The 16,768-nt window shown below is 46.8% G+C and overlaps 4 protein-coding genes across 4 annotated transcripts; 1 reads left to right on the top strand and 3 right to left on the bottom strand.

Annotated features, from left to right (window-relative positions):
* Positions 1–2,094: 2,094 nt before the first annotated feature.
* N7509_012721 (ankyrin repeat domain-containing protein) lies at positions 2,095–2,595 on the top strand (the record flags this gene model as incomplete). The annotated part of the gene is made up of 1 exon (XM_056637358.1): positions 2,095–2,595. The coding sequence occupies one exon, from the start codon at positions 2,095–2,097 to the stop codon at positions 2,593–2,595; it is 501 nt and encodes a 166-aa protein (XP_056483388.1).
* Positions 2,596–3,068: 473 nt separating this feature from the next.
* Positions 3,069–4,798, bottom strand: N7509_012720 (uncharacterized protein; the record flags this gene model as incomplete). Its single annotated transcript, XM_056637357.1, has 5 exons — positions 3,069–3,530; positions 3,579–3,722; positions 3,783–4,142; positions 4,193–4,698; positions 4,762–4,798. The coding sequence occupies 5 exons, from the start codon at positions 4,796–4,798 to the stop codon at positions 3,069–3,071; spliced, it is 1,509 nt and encodes a 502-aa protein (XP_056483387.1).
* Positions 4,799–6,048: 1,250 nt separating this feature from the next.
* N7509_012719 (uncharacterized protein) lies at positions 6,049–7,027 on the bottom strand (the record flags this gene model as incomplete). Its single annotated transcript, XM_056637356.1, has 2 exons — positions 6,049–6,301; positions 6,351–7,027. The coding sequence occupies 2 exons, from the start codon at positions 7,025–7,027 to the stop codon at positions 6,049–6,051; spliced, it is 930 nt and encodes a 309-aa protein (XP_056483386.1).
* Positions 7,028–7,353: 326 nt separating this feature from the next.
* On the bottom strand, positions 7,354–8,167 carry N7509_012718 (uncharacterized protein; the record flags this gene model as incomplete). The annotated part of the gene is made up of 3 exons (XM_056637355.1): positions 7,354–7,428; positions 7,736–7,917; positions 7,969–8,167. The coding sequence occupies 3 exons, from the start codon at positions 8,165–8,167 to the stop codon at positions 7,354–7,356; spliced, it is 456 nt and encodes a 151-aa protein (XP_056483385.1).
* Between the last annotated feature and the right edge of the window lie 8,601 nt (positions 8,168–16,768).

The following is a 16,768-nucleotide window of genomic DNA, read 5'->3' as shown; positions in this document are numbered from 1 at the left end:
CTCGCTCCCACGATTGCCACAAGACCAAATACTGTATCACTGAAATTCCATCTTCGGAGATCAAGCTAGAGGCAATGGCGCCAATCGGTATCTTTTTGCCGACCTAGTTGCTGCGGTTAGCTCGACAGTCCAAACAAATCAAATGGACACACCTACGGTGCTCGATGTCTCGTGACCATCCATGGTGCGGTGAATGCAGGGGAGACTAGATCCTAGCGAATCTTCTTCTGAATACGTGGCATCATCGCTCTCGGATGCCAAAAATTTGCGATCCTCGCTGGTTTCCGAAAGGTCTTCCTCTGTAGTGGAATCGTCGTCCGTTCCTTCAATATTGAGGTCTTCGTAACTGGATAGAATCTCGAAGAGCTCGTTGTCACTTTCCTCTGTATTCTCTGGCATTTTTAACACGATGTGCCAGAATAGATTTGGATAATTCGAGCAAGGCAGAGATCATCTCAATTTATAGAATCATGGGTGTGCGATAATACTCGGTAGCTTGGGTTGAACTATGTGATGACGGGTGAGGCACAAAATGCAAAGTTTTAAGAATGAGCAACAGCCATTACACTCGGTTGGTTGGTTGGTTGATATCATTTACCCTGACCTCTCGCATCGAAAGCGATATGCAGGCTACCTCAACTATATATATCCAAATATGCACATGTAAAGTGATCCACTTCCTGTAAACGAACTTAGAGCCTCGTCAAGGCCTCTCGTGGCCCAATTGCCGCTCTCATTGTTAGGCTGCCCTCAAGGCGCGCGACTGCGGAACCGCTGTGACGCCTCGGCGAAGTCCAGCACGGCGTTGACCGTTTTGGCTCGCGAGACGGTGTCTGGTTTACTTTTCTCACCTTCGTTTGAGCCTCCCAGCAGACTCGAGACGCTATTGAACGTGTCTCCCACTTCCTTTCTTAGTCTCCTCCGCAATTCTGCCAGTTCGGGGCAGTCCACAAGGACATGAGTGACAGTTTCTCGTGCGCCGCAGACGCACTGATCATCCTCGTGGAATCCAAAGGTCTTGGCGTAGGTAGACAACCAGTTATGGCCCGTGCGTAGCTGAGTCAACAGGTACGCCCGCCCTCTGGGCAGGCTTCCGTATAGGACGGCACTTCTCCGAGCCCAGAAACGAAGAAACAACATTGGCACGTCTGCGCGCTTCCCGCTAGCAGAAGCACTGAAAACCATGGACCTGAACAGGCTGAATGAATTGGAAACGATCGACCCACGGCCGCTGCCACCATGGCGTGCTGATGCCTTCATAGAGATTGAGATTGAAACGAATAGAGAAACTGCAAGGGAACGAGCAGACACTGTGCGGACCACTTCCGACATTGCTGTGTATTCAGACGCCTCAGATCGAGAAAATCATCTAGGCGCGGCCGTGGTCGCGCTCGACAAAAACCAGGAGATCACACAGTATGAACAATTTCAAGTGGGGCCAATGGGCCGCTGGTCGGTTCACGTAGCTGAGCTTATAGGCATCTTTTACGCCATCGACATGGTGTTCAGACAGGCTCACCAGCGCTCCAACTACGCGTACGGACGCCCAATAGCGGCGACGATTCTCTGTGATAGCAAGTCAGCCCTGCAATCAATCCAGAACACCAGGAATAAATCAGGACAACGAATCGTCCACGCGATTCTCTCAACGGCCGCGGAGGTCCAGGCAGAGGGCACCGCGCTTCGTCTTCAATGGATACCTGGACATTGTGAAGAGCCTGGTAACGACGCAGCTGACCGACTAGCTCGGGAGGCTGCGCGCCCAGGCAAGAGCCACACCTTCTGCCCGCTACTAACGAGGGAGAATGCGCATATCCGCAGGGAAATCCAAGCTCAGTGGGAACGAGAATGGAAATCAAGCACGAAGGCGGCCATTTACGGAAGATTGACAACGGCCTACCGGCGACGTACACCCGGAGAAGCAGAATTGTGATGGGGACAGAAAAGCAAGATAGTGATTCTGAATGCTACTGTAACATTCCAATCCTGGAAGCTATTTACTGAAACCTATAATTGATCGATCCCAGCCCGGGTGTCTCGTAGACTACTGTTTTTATTATCAATATGGACACCTTACATTGCAATCAAGTTCACATGGCTTCGCACTCTACCATCAAAGTCATTTATAAGGAATTTGAGGACCTGAAGGAGATCGATGAGAACAAATGGAACAGTGACATCATGAGTTACCTCGATAAAAAACATGACGAGATCCAGCTTAGGGGCATATGTAACCCCAGAGGACCGTATAAGGGGTCACTCATTCATTTCGCCGCGATGGGAGATTGCACCGCGCTTCTTCAAAGCCTGCTGGATGCCGGTGCTCCCGTTGAAGATCTTGATCAAAATAAACGAACACCTCTCTCTTGGGCCGCAGAGTATGGTTCTCTCAATGCCACCAAAATTCTGCTGAAGAACGGAGCCAAAATTAATTCTCTTGATGATATGTACAATTCACCCCTCACATGGCTGAAACATGCCGGGAGTCCCACATACAAAGGTCTTGAAGCTACCAGATTGTACCTCAAAAAGAATGGCGCAACTACGAAGGGTGCAAAACGCGCATGGATGCTTAATAAATTGCGACTTCTCTGAAGAAGAGACTGGGGCTTACGTACGGTACTGTACGAAGTGGCTTCTGGCCCAATGGAGGCAAGATATATCTTGATTGAAGCTACCGTTGGTCTTGCCTCAAGACTCCAGCACTACAATACTGTACTGTACAAATAACCAGACACAGCCTTTTCCATGGCCCAATGATAGCAGAACTCGTGATCCAAGAAAATAGATTACTATATTGATTGCTGGGAACAATTTATATGAGAGAATATCTCGGGGTTGTGATAACAGAGTCTCATGGAATTGAATACAATTTCTGCTATTTGAATCCTGGGCCTTGGTTCTACCGACGGCTAACTTCAATAATTAAGCACACTCTTTCAATACCAATACTTGACCCGTAAAAAAGATAGTAGTGTGGCCGTTACAGTATAAATCAGAAATTTGTATGCAGGAAATGAGTTAAACAGAGGCTAAAAGTGTAAGCCGAAAAACGATCCGACAATACGTCAAGACAAAACGCTCCTTCCGCCATCTTCAGTAAGTCTGCTTCTAACCTTGACTTGCAGGTATCCAGATCCTAGCTTTTTGATTTCTTCAATTTCATCACTTCCAGAAGGCGGTTTGATTGCCGCGCTTGGACAAAAGAGCAAAGCTTCACCCACGCGAAGACGAACTATTCTGTCAAACAAAGATGACTTGTCCACATCATTATTCTCTCTGTTCTCATGATTCCCTCGAAGGGGATCTTCACCTAGAGCAACAGCAGCTATATTGCTTTTCAGAGCCCGAAGCCACTCTGGTGATGAGAACCGATGAACAATGGTCAACGAACAGAGACTTAGCAGCGCGGTTGATATCGTGGGCTCTTGTGTTGAGATCACAATGCGGATTCCGAGATGTCGCTGGAGGCGTACGGTAGAGAGAAGAGTTTCGGTAAAAGACTTAGCTTCAACAGAACTGTCCATATACTAGGTGATGTCAGAGGGAATCGGCACCAAATGCAAGGAGTGACTAACTTTATGGGCCTCGTCAAGTGCCACTATCCGACCGATTTCTGTGCTTTGCTCAAGAAATATCCCAAAACAGATGTTGAAAAGGGAGCAGGCCGTATCAGAAGAGATGCACGGGCAGGAAAGGTCAACAATTGTCAGTTGGCCAGACTGATCCGATTAGCTTGGATGTGCTGAATGTACATAGAGTTCACGGCCCGGATTACGTACCCGTGGAGTCCAATCAGAGCCCCATCCTTGAGACCCCTTCTTTTGACCGGTTTTGTAAGCCTGCTGCGCAGGCATGAAGCTCTCTAAAGCATCAAGGCGTTGCTTCAATGGCTCGAGCTGGCCTGATGTGAGCTCAGAGTCAAGAACCCTCATCTTGAACTCTGCATAATCAAATCTGGTTCCCATGTTTTGCTGTACGATTCGCATTTCTCGAAGAATCCGCTGAACAGTGTGCATGTATAGTGGGAGTGGGCCATTGGTTTGCCCCACTGCCATCAGGTCTAACATACGCTTGGTATTGAGATCTTTCTGATCAATCTGCAGTGCTTCGACAGTGATATTAAATCTCGAGTACGTCCCCTTGAGAATATTAGCAAAACACCGTCATTTGATAGTTGCAATCAAGGTACCTGAATCGTTCGAATATTGGTCGGGGCACATAAAACCCTCACTTTGATATCGGGGTGGGAAGCAAGAAATGCCGCCTCGCATGGTGATCCTCCATTATCACAGATAAAAGTGTCATAGTGAAACACAACAGCTGTGAGCGGGTTTGGCAGCTTCGCAGCCCGGGAAGGGATCAAACAGTTTTCCAGAATGCATGACAAGGTATGGCTTTTCCCAGAGCCTTGAGACCCACAGATAAATGTACTGGATGGCGATGAAACGTTGAAAAAAAGCCTAGGGTCTTCTCCCCAAGTACTCGTCTCGTTCGAAGCAGAAAAATACGACCCATTGGCTTTTGTTATTCCTGCCAGTAGTCCATACTGTGAAACCTCTCCGGTGGGCCTCGACGGAGATGATTCGTGGCAGCTGCACATGCGCTGGGTAAAAACTGGCGCAAGTGATATTTCCTCAAACTTTTCTTCTTCGCTTCCAAATTTCAGGAGACCAAGGTGATATGCCAGGTCACGATCTTTGCCGAGAGAATTTAGCTTTATTTTGAAAAGAAACATAATGAGTAATGATGACAACGTACCATTGGGGCAATTCAGACAATTAGAGCGTTCAGACATGATTAAGGATGTAAGGAATCCTTGAAGAAAATCTCTGCAGTTGATTTTAATGCGAAGCAGGAAAGATATATAAGCTTGCGGTTGCTCTCGCAATTTCATTTGGGACCTCGATCTGGTGCATTTAACGCCAAACCAGGGAAAAGAAAATTGCTTCCATATGGAGAGGAACGACAATTGCGAATGCGACAGGTATCTCTTTCTCTCCTTGAACAAGGTTTTTCGATCAGTAACACATAAAATATAGTGAGTTACAATACAATAGCCGTGAATAATCTTCAGGGCAACAATTATCCCTTCTCGGATATAATAACATGGGCCGGTGGATAACCCTTAATTCGGAAAATCTTTTTGGATAACGATTGACTACTGCAATCTGGTATTAATGGCCCGACAGACCTTCAGCTCAGGACTTATGTCATATCATGAGATTTATGTTACAATTTGACTAGTCACATTGAGGTCCGCTTTTAACTCGTAATCCATACACTGACAACCAGCGATTTGTTTGATAGATAGAGAGAGCCAACAACCACTTACTATTGCCGAGAATCTCTCATTCACTTACCCCTTGCTGAATGCGGAGATCAGAGCTTTAAACTAAATTAAAGAACGTTCCTATTCCCGACATGTTTTCGCAACCTGCCCTCTATTAGAAAGGAAGTGGCTTCTTTGATCTTTCAAAGTGGCCGCTCAACCAAACATTCACAGGATTTGAGACGCCTTAGAATACCATCAATTATCCTAATCTGGGGTTATAACATGGATGGTTAGCCTTTATTCCGGTTACACATCGATATTTCATGCATAGTACCATATGCGAAATGCATTCTATTCTAGCAAGCAGAGGAGACAATAGCTCATACGTATATGCTAGGAGAGAACGAAATAAAATATAGTGATGCAATATTGAATGCGTGTAAGGGAGAAGTCAGGAATTTTTTGACGGAGATATCTATCTAGGCTAGATTATGAGTATGATATGGTAAGAAGTTTTCTCCTAAGAGAAATTAGAATGTGCAACAATAGTTCGCCCTTCCAGTAGCTCCGTATCACATAGCTTTAAAAATTCTTCCTAGTGAAAAGATATGACTTGGCTCCTGGGATTGTATCGGATTAATTGCTAGTACTGTCAATTCCTCTTTTCTCTTGCATTTCCTCCTCGGCAATTGAATTGAAACGATTTTCGAAACAGTTCCTTTTATTCTCAGATAACATCTTCTGTGGTACTTCCTCCCTGCCTCCTGGAAGTATCAAAATGTGGAGCCATCTCTTGAAACATCTCGTAGTAGAAACAATAAATCATCAGAGCCCTTCGGCAATTGGAGAATGTCCGCCGTCTCAATGCGCTCCAGAGGAAATTCGGCTGCCTTGGATGAGCTTGTATAGATCAAGGAGCTCAACAACGGCTCGGCGGCCTTGCAAACTGAGCGTAAATAATCACCCTGAGACTGATCCAGAATGTCAATAAAAGCCTTCAGGTTGGTGTCGTTAATTTCGCGGATCCTGATCCCTATTAGCATGAGAAATCTCACAAAGCAGCTCCATCACCTACTTGTTATCCGATATTCCCCAGCTGGGTCCCCTTGTTCCCTGGAAAGGTTGAATGAAGCAAAGTATCGCGAGGCCAAACTTGTCCACAAAGACCTGAAAACGGCTTGCCAACACTCGGTATCGTTTCATTATCACTTTTTTGGAATCGTATTCCCTTGTGCCAGGTCTTAGGGAAGGAAATGTCTCGGTCATCATTCTTTGAGTTACATCCGCGCAAGCATTGCTAATAGGGTTTCCCTTTCTCCCGGGCCTTTGAAAACTACTGTCTGCATAGACAGGAATGATCACCATACTTCCTCCGCTCTCGCGGCCTCCAGAATTCCTGAAAAGCTCCATAAGATGATAGCGCTTCAAAAGAGCGTTAAAGGTAATATCTCCGTCCAATTTGTCCATGATGTTAAAGCGATCCCCAGTCGACATTTCCATCGAGACTTTTCGTGGCTTGTCAATCTCCGTTGTCTTGGATGCAAATATGGCCTCTTGTAGGAACGTGAAGGCATTTGCATCTGCAATTTGAAAGAGCAGTAAGACTAAGGTCTCGGACGACTGCAATTCCAAGCACTGCGCCTGAATGTCTTCGTTGAAATAGGTCTCTGATGGGAGCTTAGTTCCTCTAGACTGGCACCTTTCATTTTCTTTTAACAAAAGTGCTTTCCATTTTGGTCTGTCACCTGTCATTGCATGTTTGCCTTTCCGAACTCCATAATCGCTAGAAGCTTTTCTTTTCCTTGGCTTTTCTCTCGAGAATTGAGTATTAGCCCGCTGTTCTGTGAGAGCCATCACACCATCACCATCCGTTTCAATCGACCTCGGATTATAAGTTGATCCATTTTGTGATGCATCTCGGACTGGAAACATAGAATCACATAGTATATTTGGCATCATATTCGAAAATTGAAGGCAAGCCAAATGAGATTCTGCGTCTGGAAAGCCGATAAATTGGTGGTCAGTATCAAGTACCTCGGTTGGTTTTTGAGTATTCTCGCAACGACCCTGACTGCAATCTACCAGCCCCAAACCATCAAGTCCTGTAGAGAGAATTGGAAGGACGGTATCAGCACATTCGCTTGTAGAGGAAGCTATATGTGTAGCAGCATGGGTGCCACTTTTATCACTCAAGGTAATCCCGTTCTGAGTGCCTGGCGAATCTTGAAGTTGTGGACTCGGCCTACTGATTGCGGCATCGCGTCGGCTCCTGGCTTCAGCTACAGACGAATAATTTGTGACTGGTCCAAACGAGCTCTTTGCCATCTCTGATTCGTATGATTGTAACAAATGAAGTCCGGATCCCTCCTCAAGAAATCTGACCTGAAGCGTGAGTATTTGCATCTCTGTGCTTTTTTCTTGATTATTGACCCACCCTAGTTTTATCACACACATCCTTACACCCTCTGAGCCGCGTGTGAGATACGCGGTGGCAATAAGTGCGCTGATGGCAAAAGCAAGATTGTTTTCGGTTTCTTTGCCATTTTTACCATATTCAATCAGGTGGTCGATGCCATTCCTCTTCGCCACAGATGCCCGATACACGCTTGAGTTGTATTTGGTGCTGATATCGGAATTGATCTCTATTATAAGGTATCAACATCGTACATGCTTTCTAGGGGTATTCAACTGACCCCTCCTCAGTGAGCCTTTATATCCCATTTCCAGAAAGCAAGTATTGATGCAGGTCGTGCCAAGCTGAGCCAGGGCTTTGAAACCATCTGGGTATTTTTGGTCTTCCCCGGCCACAGTCAAAGCTTCCTGGATGAGGTCCGTCGGCATTTCCGGAATTTCAAGAAGAATACGGACTTTATCGATCGAAATCGCACGCATTTTGGATTCCTTGGTAGCAGTAAAAAGGGACTGATGCTCTTCACAGGGTTGCGAAGACACAACAGTGGTGAAAATATAACCACTTTATAGCTTTGCCAGTTTTCTTCACCGACATTAAGTAGGCTTAGTGGACGTGGAAGAACTGTCTAGTTTCTCGTGGGTTCAAAAGCTTGACAATCAAACAAAGCATTGTTGAGTCGGGCTTCCAGATATTGGGCCCACATGCATGCATTGGCATTTTACCAATTCAGACCTGACTAGCCGTAGTCATTGTCGCAGTATTTGCGCTCCTTCACACCACCAGAGAGAGTAAATCACCAATTTTGGGCATACCGGAGCTCATATAATGGGGATATGAGCCAAATGCATGTGGCTTGAGAGGACTGCAGACCTTTCACCGCAACTTGGGTGGACAGACCCCGTTGAGGAAGTATTGACACTGGTTAGTCGATAATACCAGAAAGGGTCATACCGGCCACGATTCCATAAGGAAAGATGCCTGATGCAAAGGATTGTGGAAGTTACAGTATTGTGTCCAGAAGCTCTTTGAATTAACGAATAGGGAGAAGGGACAGATCCTAATTAGTGAAGTCAGATAAAAATACAGGCATTGTTAGGTACGGTTAATTTGACTGAGAACCATTTTATACAAGCCAATTGGTGTGTGAGCGCCACCGTAAGAGCATAATGAAGCTAATTAAAAGCATCGTGTACATAAGAGCGCAGTCGTGTAGGAGCGCCGTTGTAAACTGTGTGCGAGAGCAAGTTGGGAGGATATAAAGAGAACATCACACCGCCCTTTATTTTCCGTTTTAGAACAATTGATAAAGTCATTAGCTTTACTCATCATGTACATATACCTTGGATGAGAGACATTATCTTGGGTAAAAGAAACTTGCCCTGCAATCAGTCTGAGCCGTGCTTCAGAAGGACCGGATTTAAAGACAGCTAAAGACAGCTCACGCACGTTCTAGCCGTTGAAGCACGATATTGAAGAAGCTGTGCGAAACACAGTATTATGTTCAAACTCCAAGAATTGTAATTGTCGTAAAAATTGCCCATACTTAATTTGACATGTTGAAATTACCTCTAAGGACACAGAATAGTGGTAAGTGGTCAGTAAAAAACAGGGTTCTACGGAAATGTAATATCAGTTTTTAGCTCCAAATATATCACATTCAGCAATAAAAGAAAGTACCATACGCCGACATTGCTTGGTTTCCATCCACATAGATATAATTATTATCCTGCGCTCTCACTGGAAAGAGGTAAATACGGCTAAAGCAACATCTGGATTTTGAACATAGTACAGTACCTCTGACCTCCAGTGAGAGAACGTTGCGTGCGATATAAAGAGGCGCCAATCGATCACTGCAAGAAACAATCCTTCGTTTTTGTTGAGCTCCTTTTCTCTTAGACCAGAGAAGGATGCCCAGCGTCGCGTCGAGTGCCCATAATCCTGAGTGAACTTCCAACCCAGCATGAGAGCTGCAAGGAACATCCGCCGCTGACACTGTAGAGGCTGAAGCTCCTGGGGTACTTCAAACGGCTCAATGGGAAACTTTTGCTTAATCGTGAACCGCAAGAGAGCTAGATAGTAGAACGCCGCGATGAGTGTATGATATGTCGTATGAGATCTTCGAAGGATATTTTTCAGATAAACCCGAAACCCCGTCGAATTTTTGGGGCTGTTCTTCGCTAGAGGAGACCAGAGGATAATAAGAAATCTTTCCGAGAAATCTAACGATGCAAGTATGAGCATCATGAATATTCTTGTTATTAGATGACTTACCAATGAACTCTTCGATAGAGACAAGCCGTCTGATTCCTTTGTTCTCGCTCAAAGGTTGAACCATGAGAATCAAATCTAGGGATAGCGAGAAAGAGAGATGGGCTCTTCGCCTGAATTTTGAGGGACAGTGGATGTAGAACCTCTACCCAGGGCATCTTCTCCGTCAGCATGATTTGGAGTAGGTAGGCATGAGCTAACATACCTAATAGGAGCACTCTTCGCAACCAAGCCAAGGTGAGCTAGTGCTTCTTTTTGCATTCGATCACAAAGACGAGTCTAGCTTCATTCCATACCGGAAACAAAGTATGTTGGCAGAGGTTAAGAGCTAGGCTAATGTATTGATATGTAGGTTGCGTTATTTCTAGAAGAAATCAGTAGCTGATATCGATATTGCGCTTTCAATCGTGTTCACAGAAGGAGTCGTCAAGGATGATAAAGGCTGGAATTTTTCGGGGTCCAGGTCGATGAGACGATGAGAGGGTGTCACGATAGCAGCTCTCTTGGTGACGAGACTTTTATTTTATCGGAAAAGCCGTGAACTGCGTCATAACCTACACAGTTACAGCAATTACCGGTGACTGGAGAGAAATCCGAGGAAATTAAATCTCCAATTTGACCTGTTGCATACTACACAGTCAAATTCTTGCTGCTGCTCATGGCCACACCAGTCTTCCCTTGCTGATGAACCATATTTAGTGTTTTTCCAACATGACTGAATCTTTTCGTGTAGATCAACAGCTTTATTTCAACATTCAAAGATCAACAGTTACCTGTACGAAATTGAGCAAGATTTTGTCTCAGAGGAATGGTACCTAGTTTAAGGTTGGCGGTGAACGTTGAAACGCGTGATCGAAGCTTTTCTGCGGCATTCGCACGACTGCTCAGATGGTGCCAACTGTGGCAAAAGCTTTTCATATACTGTGTCACCAGAAAACCTTGTTATCAACGATGATAATTGATCAATTCGGTGATGATTATCTGACACCCAACATCGTAAAGATAAATCGGTATGTGCAATTGTCCACCAATATACATTCATATCATGTTGTTGAGATGTTTGTTTTTTCTGCTTCCACTAGCATCAATTCCTGTCTGGCATTCTTCTGTTTGCTATTGTGAAGGTTGCTATTGTGAAGCTGTTGGTTTGTATAAAACATTATATTCCAGAAGTAGTCTTCTTTACAAACTTGTCCGCACTGCGAGATACAAGTAGATTTGTATGCTCAGTCGCTGTTCTCTTAGTTGGCAGCGCTTCACAAGAACAAGTGCCTTCTAGGAGACTTGTCCTAGAAACAGAGCTCTCTCAGAAGAAAATTCTCGTGCTCATCTGCTCCCCAAGAAGAACCTCTTAGGAGTCAAGGATTCACATGAAGATCCTGATTGTACTGCGCACTGCCGGGTAAGCTGCTTCATCACTCTCCTGCACGTCCCACAGCGCGAGCGGCCATTGAAATCAGCTTTTCCTCCATCCTTAATCCTTCCGCGGCCACAATGGCTTTCTCTTCATGTGCGGAAATCAAGAATATCGCATTGGTATCATCCGCTGTTGCTGCGTGGTAACAATGGGCTGGACGAAGGCTTTTGAGGCTCACATCGTAGAGTGTAAATCCTTTGCAGGAATACTTTCGTGCGAGCCGCTCCATGGGTGAGGGGTCGGACGGGTCTACGAGGAGACAGTCTGATTGATTCCACTGACTTCGTTCGAGCGACCAGAACTTGATCTCAATCAGCTCTTGTGTAGATGCGTGGCCTTTGGGATCAGTATCTTGTGCTGTAATGTGTTCGGTGTCTCTGTGTATTACCTCCGCCAGGCGATCACCCGAGGTTGCCAGAGAGTTGTGGGTATTATCTGGCACAATTGGGTCTTCAGGCTCAGTTTGCTTATGATGGAGTAGACTGAGCTCTTCGTTGAGCCGGTCACTCTCCATCCTTTCTTCTAGCTCCTCCTGCTCTGATTGGGCCCTTCTGAGACCATGAAGGAAAGCCTCCAGCTCTTCTGACATAGGGGGGACGGCTTTCTTCTGACAGGATTACCGTCTCTGATGAAGACCGTCGCTGTGACGTAGGATTGGTGAATGACTGAGCAGCGCTTTCGGGCACAGACGCAGTGTGTGGGTTGAGCTCCTCTTCTGTCGCTCTTTCGTCCTGATCCCATTGAAGCGAGACTGTCTCCAACGAGATCTGAGTACATTCGCTTCCAGCATCTTCAAGGGCTAGCTCAGCTCTGGGTGAGCAGCGAGAAAGATCCGTTCCCAGCACCGATTCGTCATGTGTTCGTCTGAGAGTGGTGTGATCTCCACCTGAAGGACTTATCCGATCTAAAGTCCACCGGCTCAGGTGCAACTTCTGAGCCTTCCGTCTCACAGGAAACCAGTTAGTGTGTAGGGAAATTGCTTTTTGGAAGAAGGGATGACCTGCCTGATGTATCCATGTGGTGTGCAGATCCATCCATTGGGTCGTGGTATTCGATAAACAATGGCGACTGTAGCATCCCCTCCGCCTCTGTGTCTGCATTCATACCACCATTCTCTGTGGTGGAGCTTGGCCCCACCCTTGATGACTTCCCCAAAAAGGCGAAAAAGACACAACGCCGAACAAAAAAGCTAGTGATTGTATCGGCGGCATCGACATCAGCATGCAGTCGATCTAAGAATAACAAAGGGGCATCTTGAACATGGGTGCGGGTTTGCGGAACCCCAGAGCGAGCGTGCGTCTTGACGGTGCTGTCTGCCAAAAGATCTCGCGGGGGACCGGGCCGATCGGGCACAGCTTCAGTAAAACAAGCTACAATCCGGCGCACCAGAATATCAAAGTGCTGGTCATCGTATCTATACCGGCCTGGCTTCCGGGCCTGGAGAAGGGCCGATCGTGCAATTTGGTGATCCGGAGAACTGTTCAGCAGCCCATCAATTTCTGGGGACCGAAATCCGAGCTGATGAGCAAGATGAGCCATGTCGTAGATCGCGCGCGGGTCCGGCTTAGCGCGAGCGGGGTTGGCCAACAGATCATCAGAGTTCTTGGGGTCCGGGGGCATCAGTGGATAATGTCGCATAGCATACAGCCATAATTGCTGGTATCCTGTCTCGAGGCATTCTGTCTCGGATGCATGAAGGTGTCGGAAGGTAGACTCCGAGGTCTGAATGATACATTTCCTTTTCTCTCGGTGACCTTCCCCAGACTCCGAGTCTGGGTCAAACATCGAGCTCATAGCTTCCCTCACAGACAAGGGTGATGGGCCCGAGAGCCGTTTCAGACAGTGAACGCAACTCTCCAGGTACTTGAAATCCTCAAAGAAAGTGTATAGGGATGGGATGAGACCATCAAACTCTTTCATTTTGGCCCATATAGCATTTCGCTCATCCGCACTGAATTCGGCAAACACATGTCCACTGAGAACCAGCCCGCATGCCTTCCTCTCATCAGTGCGTGATTTACCTGGTGCCAGTAACTGCAGCGTGTGAACCGTATCCTGATCGATTTTCTTCATCAGACGCCGATCCGATCCCACCAGAGAAGACCAGAAGTCCAAGATGTGATCGAAATAGGTTCCTATCTCCTGAGAGACGAAGAGTCGTCATTAGCTAGAAAAAATGTAGCAACTTGGGCTGAAGCTCACCTCAACGCAGCCGGAAGCGATCAATCGATGAAGGAGGCTGATTCTCATCCCACCCGGCCAAAGCCCGGGAATGGCCAACAATCGGTCAAATGCATGCCGGAGACGACGATTCTTCTTATTGTCAAGTTGATCCAAGCGCTCTTGATTGTTGGGCGATAGTCTCACGAACCATCGCTCGCGAAAAGCTTCATTGCCCTCGCCCTGATACTGTCTGATCTTGCGATAGACTTCCCCATCGGTCGGCTTCTTCTGATTGGAATATTCATCCACCAACGCCGCTCTCAATTCTCGGTCGATATCTTTTGGAACAGTCAGGATCAATCTATGGGAGCGCCCGGGTATATCACGTACCGTCTGTGTAGAGATCAACCGTCCACCAGCGATCCGCCGGAGGAAGTACCTCAACACCCGCTTGTACACGATGACGGCCATGGAGACCCCGAAGTTGCCCCGCTCTAAATTCCAGTCGAGGAATTTGCCGGCCTTCGGTTGTCAGCAAGGCTTCTTGGGGAACATTCGCCTTCTGCAATGCTTCTGCGAGATTATGTCGAGACACAGTTGATGGAACATGGTTTTGGACATCTAGGCGGCGACAACGATTCTTTCGGAAGATGTTTCGTAGCCGGTCCAAATTCTTAGGGTCCAGGTCCCGTGGTAAGGGAGGTTCGAATTGAATCTGGCAGATGCTGATTTTAGCTGCACCAATGTATTTCATTCGTCGTTCTGCTGCGAGCCGCATTTCTTGTTCGGTAAAAACGTGTCGAGCCATGGGGATAAATATGGAGTTGTGGTTCAGAATGACTTGGCTGCGCTGAGTCTGGGCTGAGCTGAGTGTGGCCTTGGATATATATCTATACTTATGGCTTCCATTACTGAGGTGGTTCAACGTTGACACTACGTTGCCTTTGCCGGTGAAGATGTGATCCAACACCCTAGTGTTCCACACGTACGAAATACACATTTAAACTGATCAGATTTTCTTTTGCGTTTCACGCTCCTCTTCCTGCTTTCGACTCTTTGGCCGAAATCCTTGCATTATGCGAAAACTCGGCGAAAAGAGAGTGACAAGAATCCAGGCCGCTCAGGTTGCATTACTCCCCCAGCCGCAAACCCAAATAGAAGTATCACCGGTAACGGACCGCATACCCGGCCCACAACCTCTCCATCTAGGACCCGCGCCTGGAAAGAGGTCCATCACTTCCTCAACTTCGGAGCACACCGGAAAGAAAAATCGATCGATGCCACAAAGCCCGCCTCGCCAGGAGACTATGCAGTGGCGGAGCATTATCGGTTCGGGCCTGACAGTCCGAGACGAATCTCCTTGGGATACTTTCAGAAAGTACTACGATTGTGACCTAGCTGGCCCCGTCGCGGTATGCGTTCGATCATCTGGAGACCGCGGTGTCTGGGCGGTGCGCCAGTATCCGATTGAGGACGCTGACAAGATACTGCGGATCCTCCGCTCTATGCGCCATGAGAACCTGGCCTCCATTCGGGAGTGTTTTCGCACTCCCGAGCTTCTGTACACACTGGGGGATTTTGACCCTCTCGTTCTGGATCATATCGTCGCTTGTAAAGCCTTCCCAGACGAGCAGGAGCTGGCAGCCATAATGTCTCAGGTTTGTTCCTCATTTCCTCTCACCTACCTGCCAGGCGGCCAAATGGCTGATTATGTACAGCTCGTTGACGGGCTGTTATATCTCGTGGCGAACAACTTCCATCACACATCTCTGGACTGTTCTAGCGTCATTGTGAATCTCAATGGGCAGGTCAAAATCGGTAAGTTTATTCCACTTCTACCTTCCCACTCAATCTCACCTAATCAGGCACGGTAGCAAGGATCGATTGCTGTGTGTTCCGGCAAAGAGGTAGAGTCGATGCCAGTGACCTGGTACCAGTCTCGAAAATTATGATGGAATTGATGCAAAAATATATCAAAGAAGATGGGGCTGTAGGCATCGATAATCTCGACCGCTGGAGAACCTGCCCGGCTGCGATCGAGTTTCTCTGCGCCACAACCTCGGCAGGCTCTTTTGAGGAACTGAAAGAGGTTTGTTTCCCTCGGTTCTTTTCCAAAATATTCTTTCAAACGGTCCTAATGGTATCTAGCAACGACTGTTGACGGAAATCTCATGCTGCCCAGGGAATCTCATCGGAATTGCGTGGTTCGCGTTGATCTCTGCTCGCACATTCTACTCGTACACGCCAAGGCCCATGAAGAAAGATTAAAGCAGAAATAAAATTTCCATACAACCACCCTCTGCTTTGTTGGCCACAGCAGCAATAATTCGACCGAAAAAAAAAATTCATGCACGGTACGGTAGCTGACTGATCTTCCCGTTCCCATGGTTCAAGCTTTTGTTCCGTCTGCTGTTAAATAATACCCGTTTTGGTTTTGATAGAAAAATTCTAAATTGATTGCATTGTAGATCAAGGTCTAGCCGCTGTTTTTCCGTGTAATGCCTGGCCGTAATCAGTTTATGATTGACAAAGTAGTTCACATAGATTGGCTGATCAGGGAGATCTAGCCATCAGATAGGCAATGTTTCCATTGTAGATTGTATTTCGATCACCCAATATCACATTCTTACTACTTTGCAAGTGCATAGAAAGAGACTCCAACTGGCATTATATGCTCGCGTCGACTCATTGCATTTGCTGCACGCGATCTCCCTATCATTTAATTACTCCGGCTGATATTCCAGCTCCGAAAGTCTCACGCCACGATGCAAAAAGCCCTTGACTGTCTTTCGGATCTGGTCTCTGAGACTTCCTGCTGCTGATACTAGAAAGAAATTAGTATACGATAGAATAGAGCCAGGCTGTGGTAGAGTCACTTACCCATAATTAAGGTTCGGCCTTGTTCATCGCGGATGTTCGGTAATCTCTCGATCTGGTCTCCCGATGCCTCGAGCGAGACTATGCTGTCATAATCGGGTACTCCCTGGAAAAAGCAGGCTCTTTCATGTTTTCCTATTGGCGTCTTATCATGAGCAAGCCCTTTTTCGACGTAGATTGAAATGCTGAGAATCTGTAGACGTTTTACCGTCAATAATCAACAAAGTTTCCATTTTGAAGCCAGACACTTACATAGCCTTTATCTATGATATCGTCCTCCAGGAGGGGTTGAGCAGGTCCTCGGCTGCGCTGACCATTTCTAATTTGTTAGTGCTGCTGCTGGCTGACTGGAAAC

This window comes from Penicillium cosmopolitanum (genome assembly GCF_028827165.1).
Source record: "Penicillium cosmopolitanum strain IBT 29677 chromosome Unknown utg000011l:1.0-3548175.0:1.0-3550911.0, whole genome shotgun sequence".
NCBI classification, from domain to species: domain Eukaryota; kingdom Fungi; phylum Ascomycota; class Eurotiomycetes; order Eurotiales; family Aspergillaceae; genus Penicillium; species Penicillium cosmopolitanum.
This window is presented reverse-complemented; position numbering and strand designations above follow the sequence as displayed.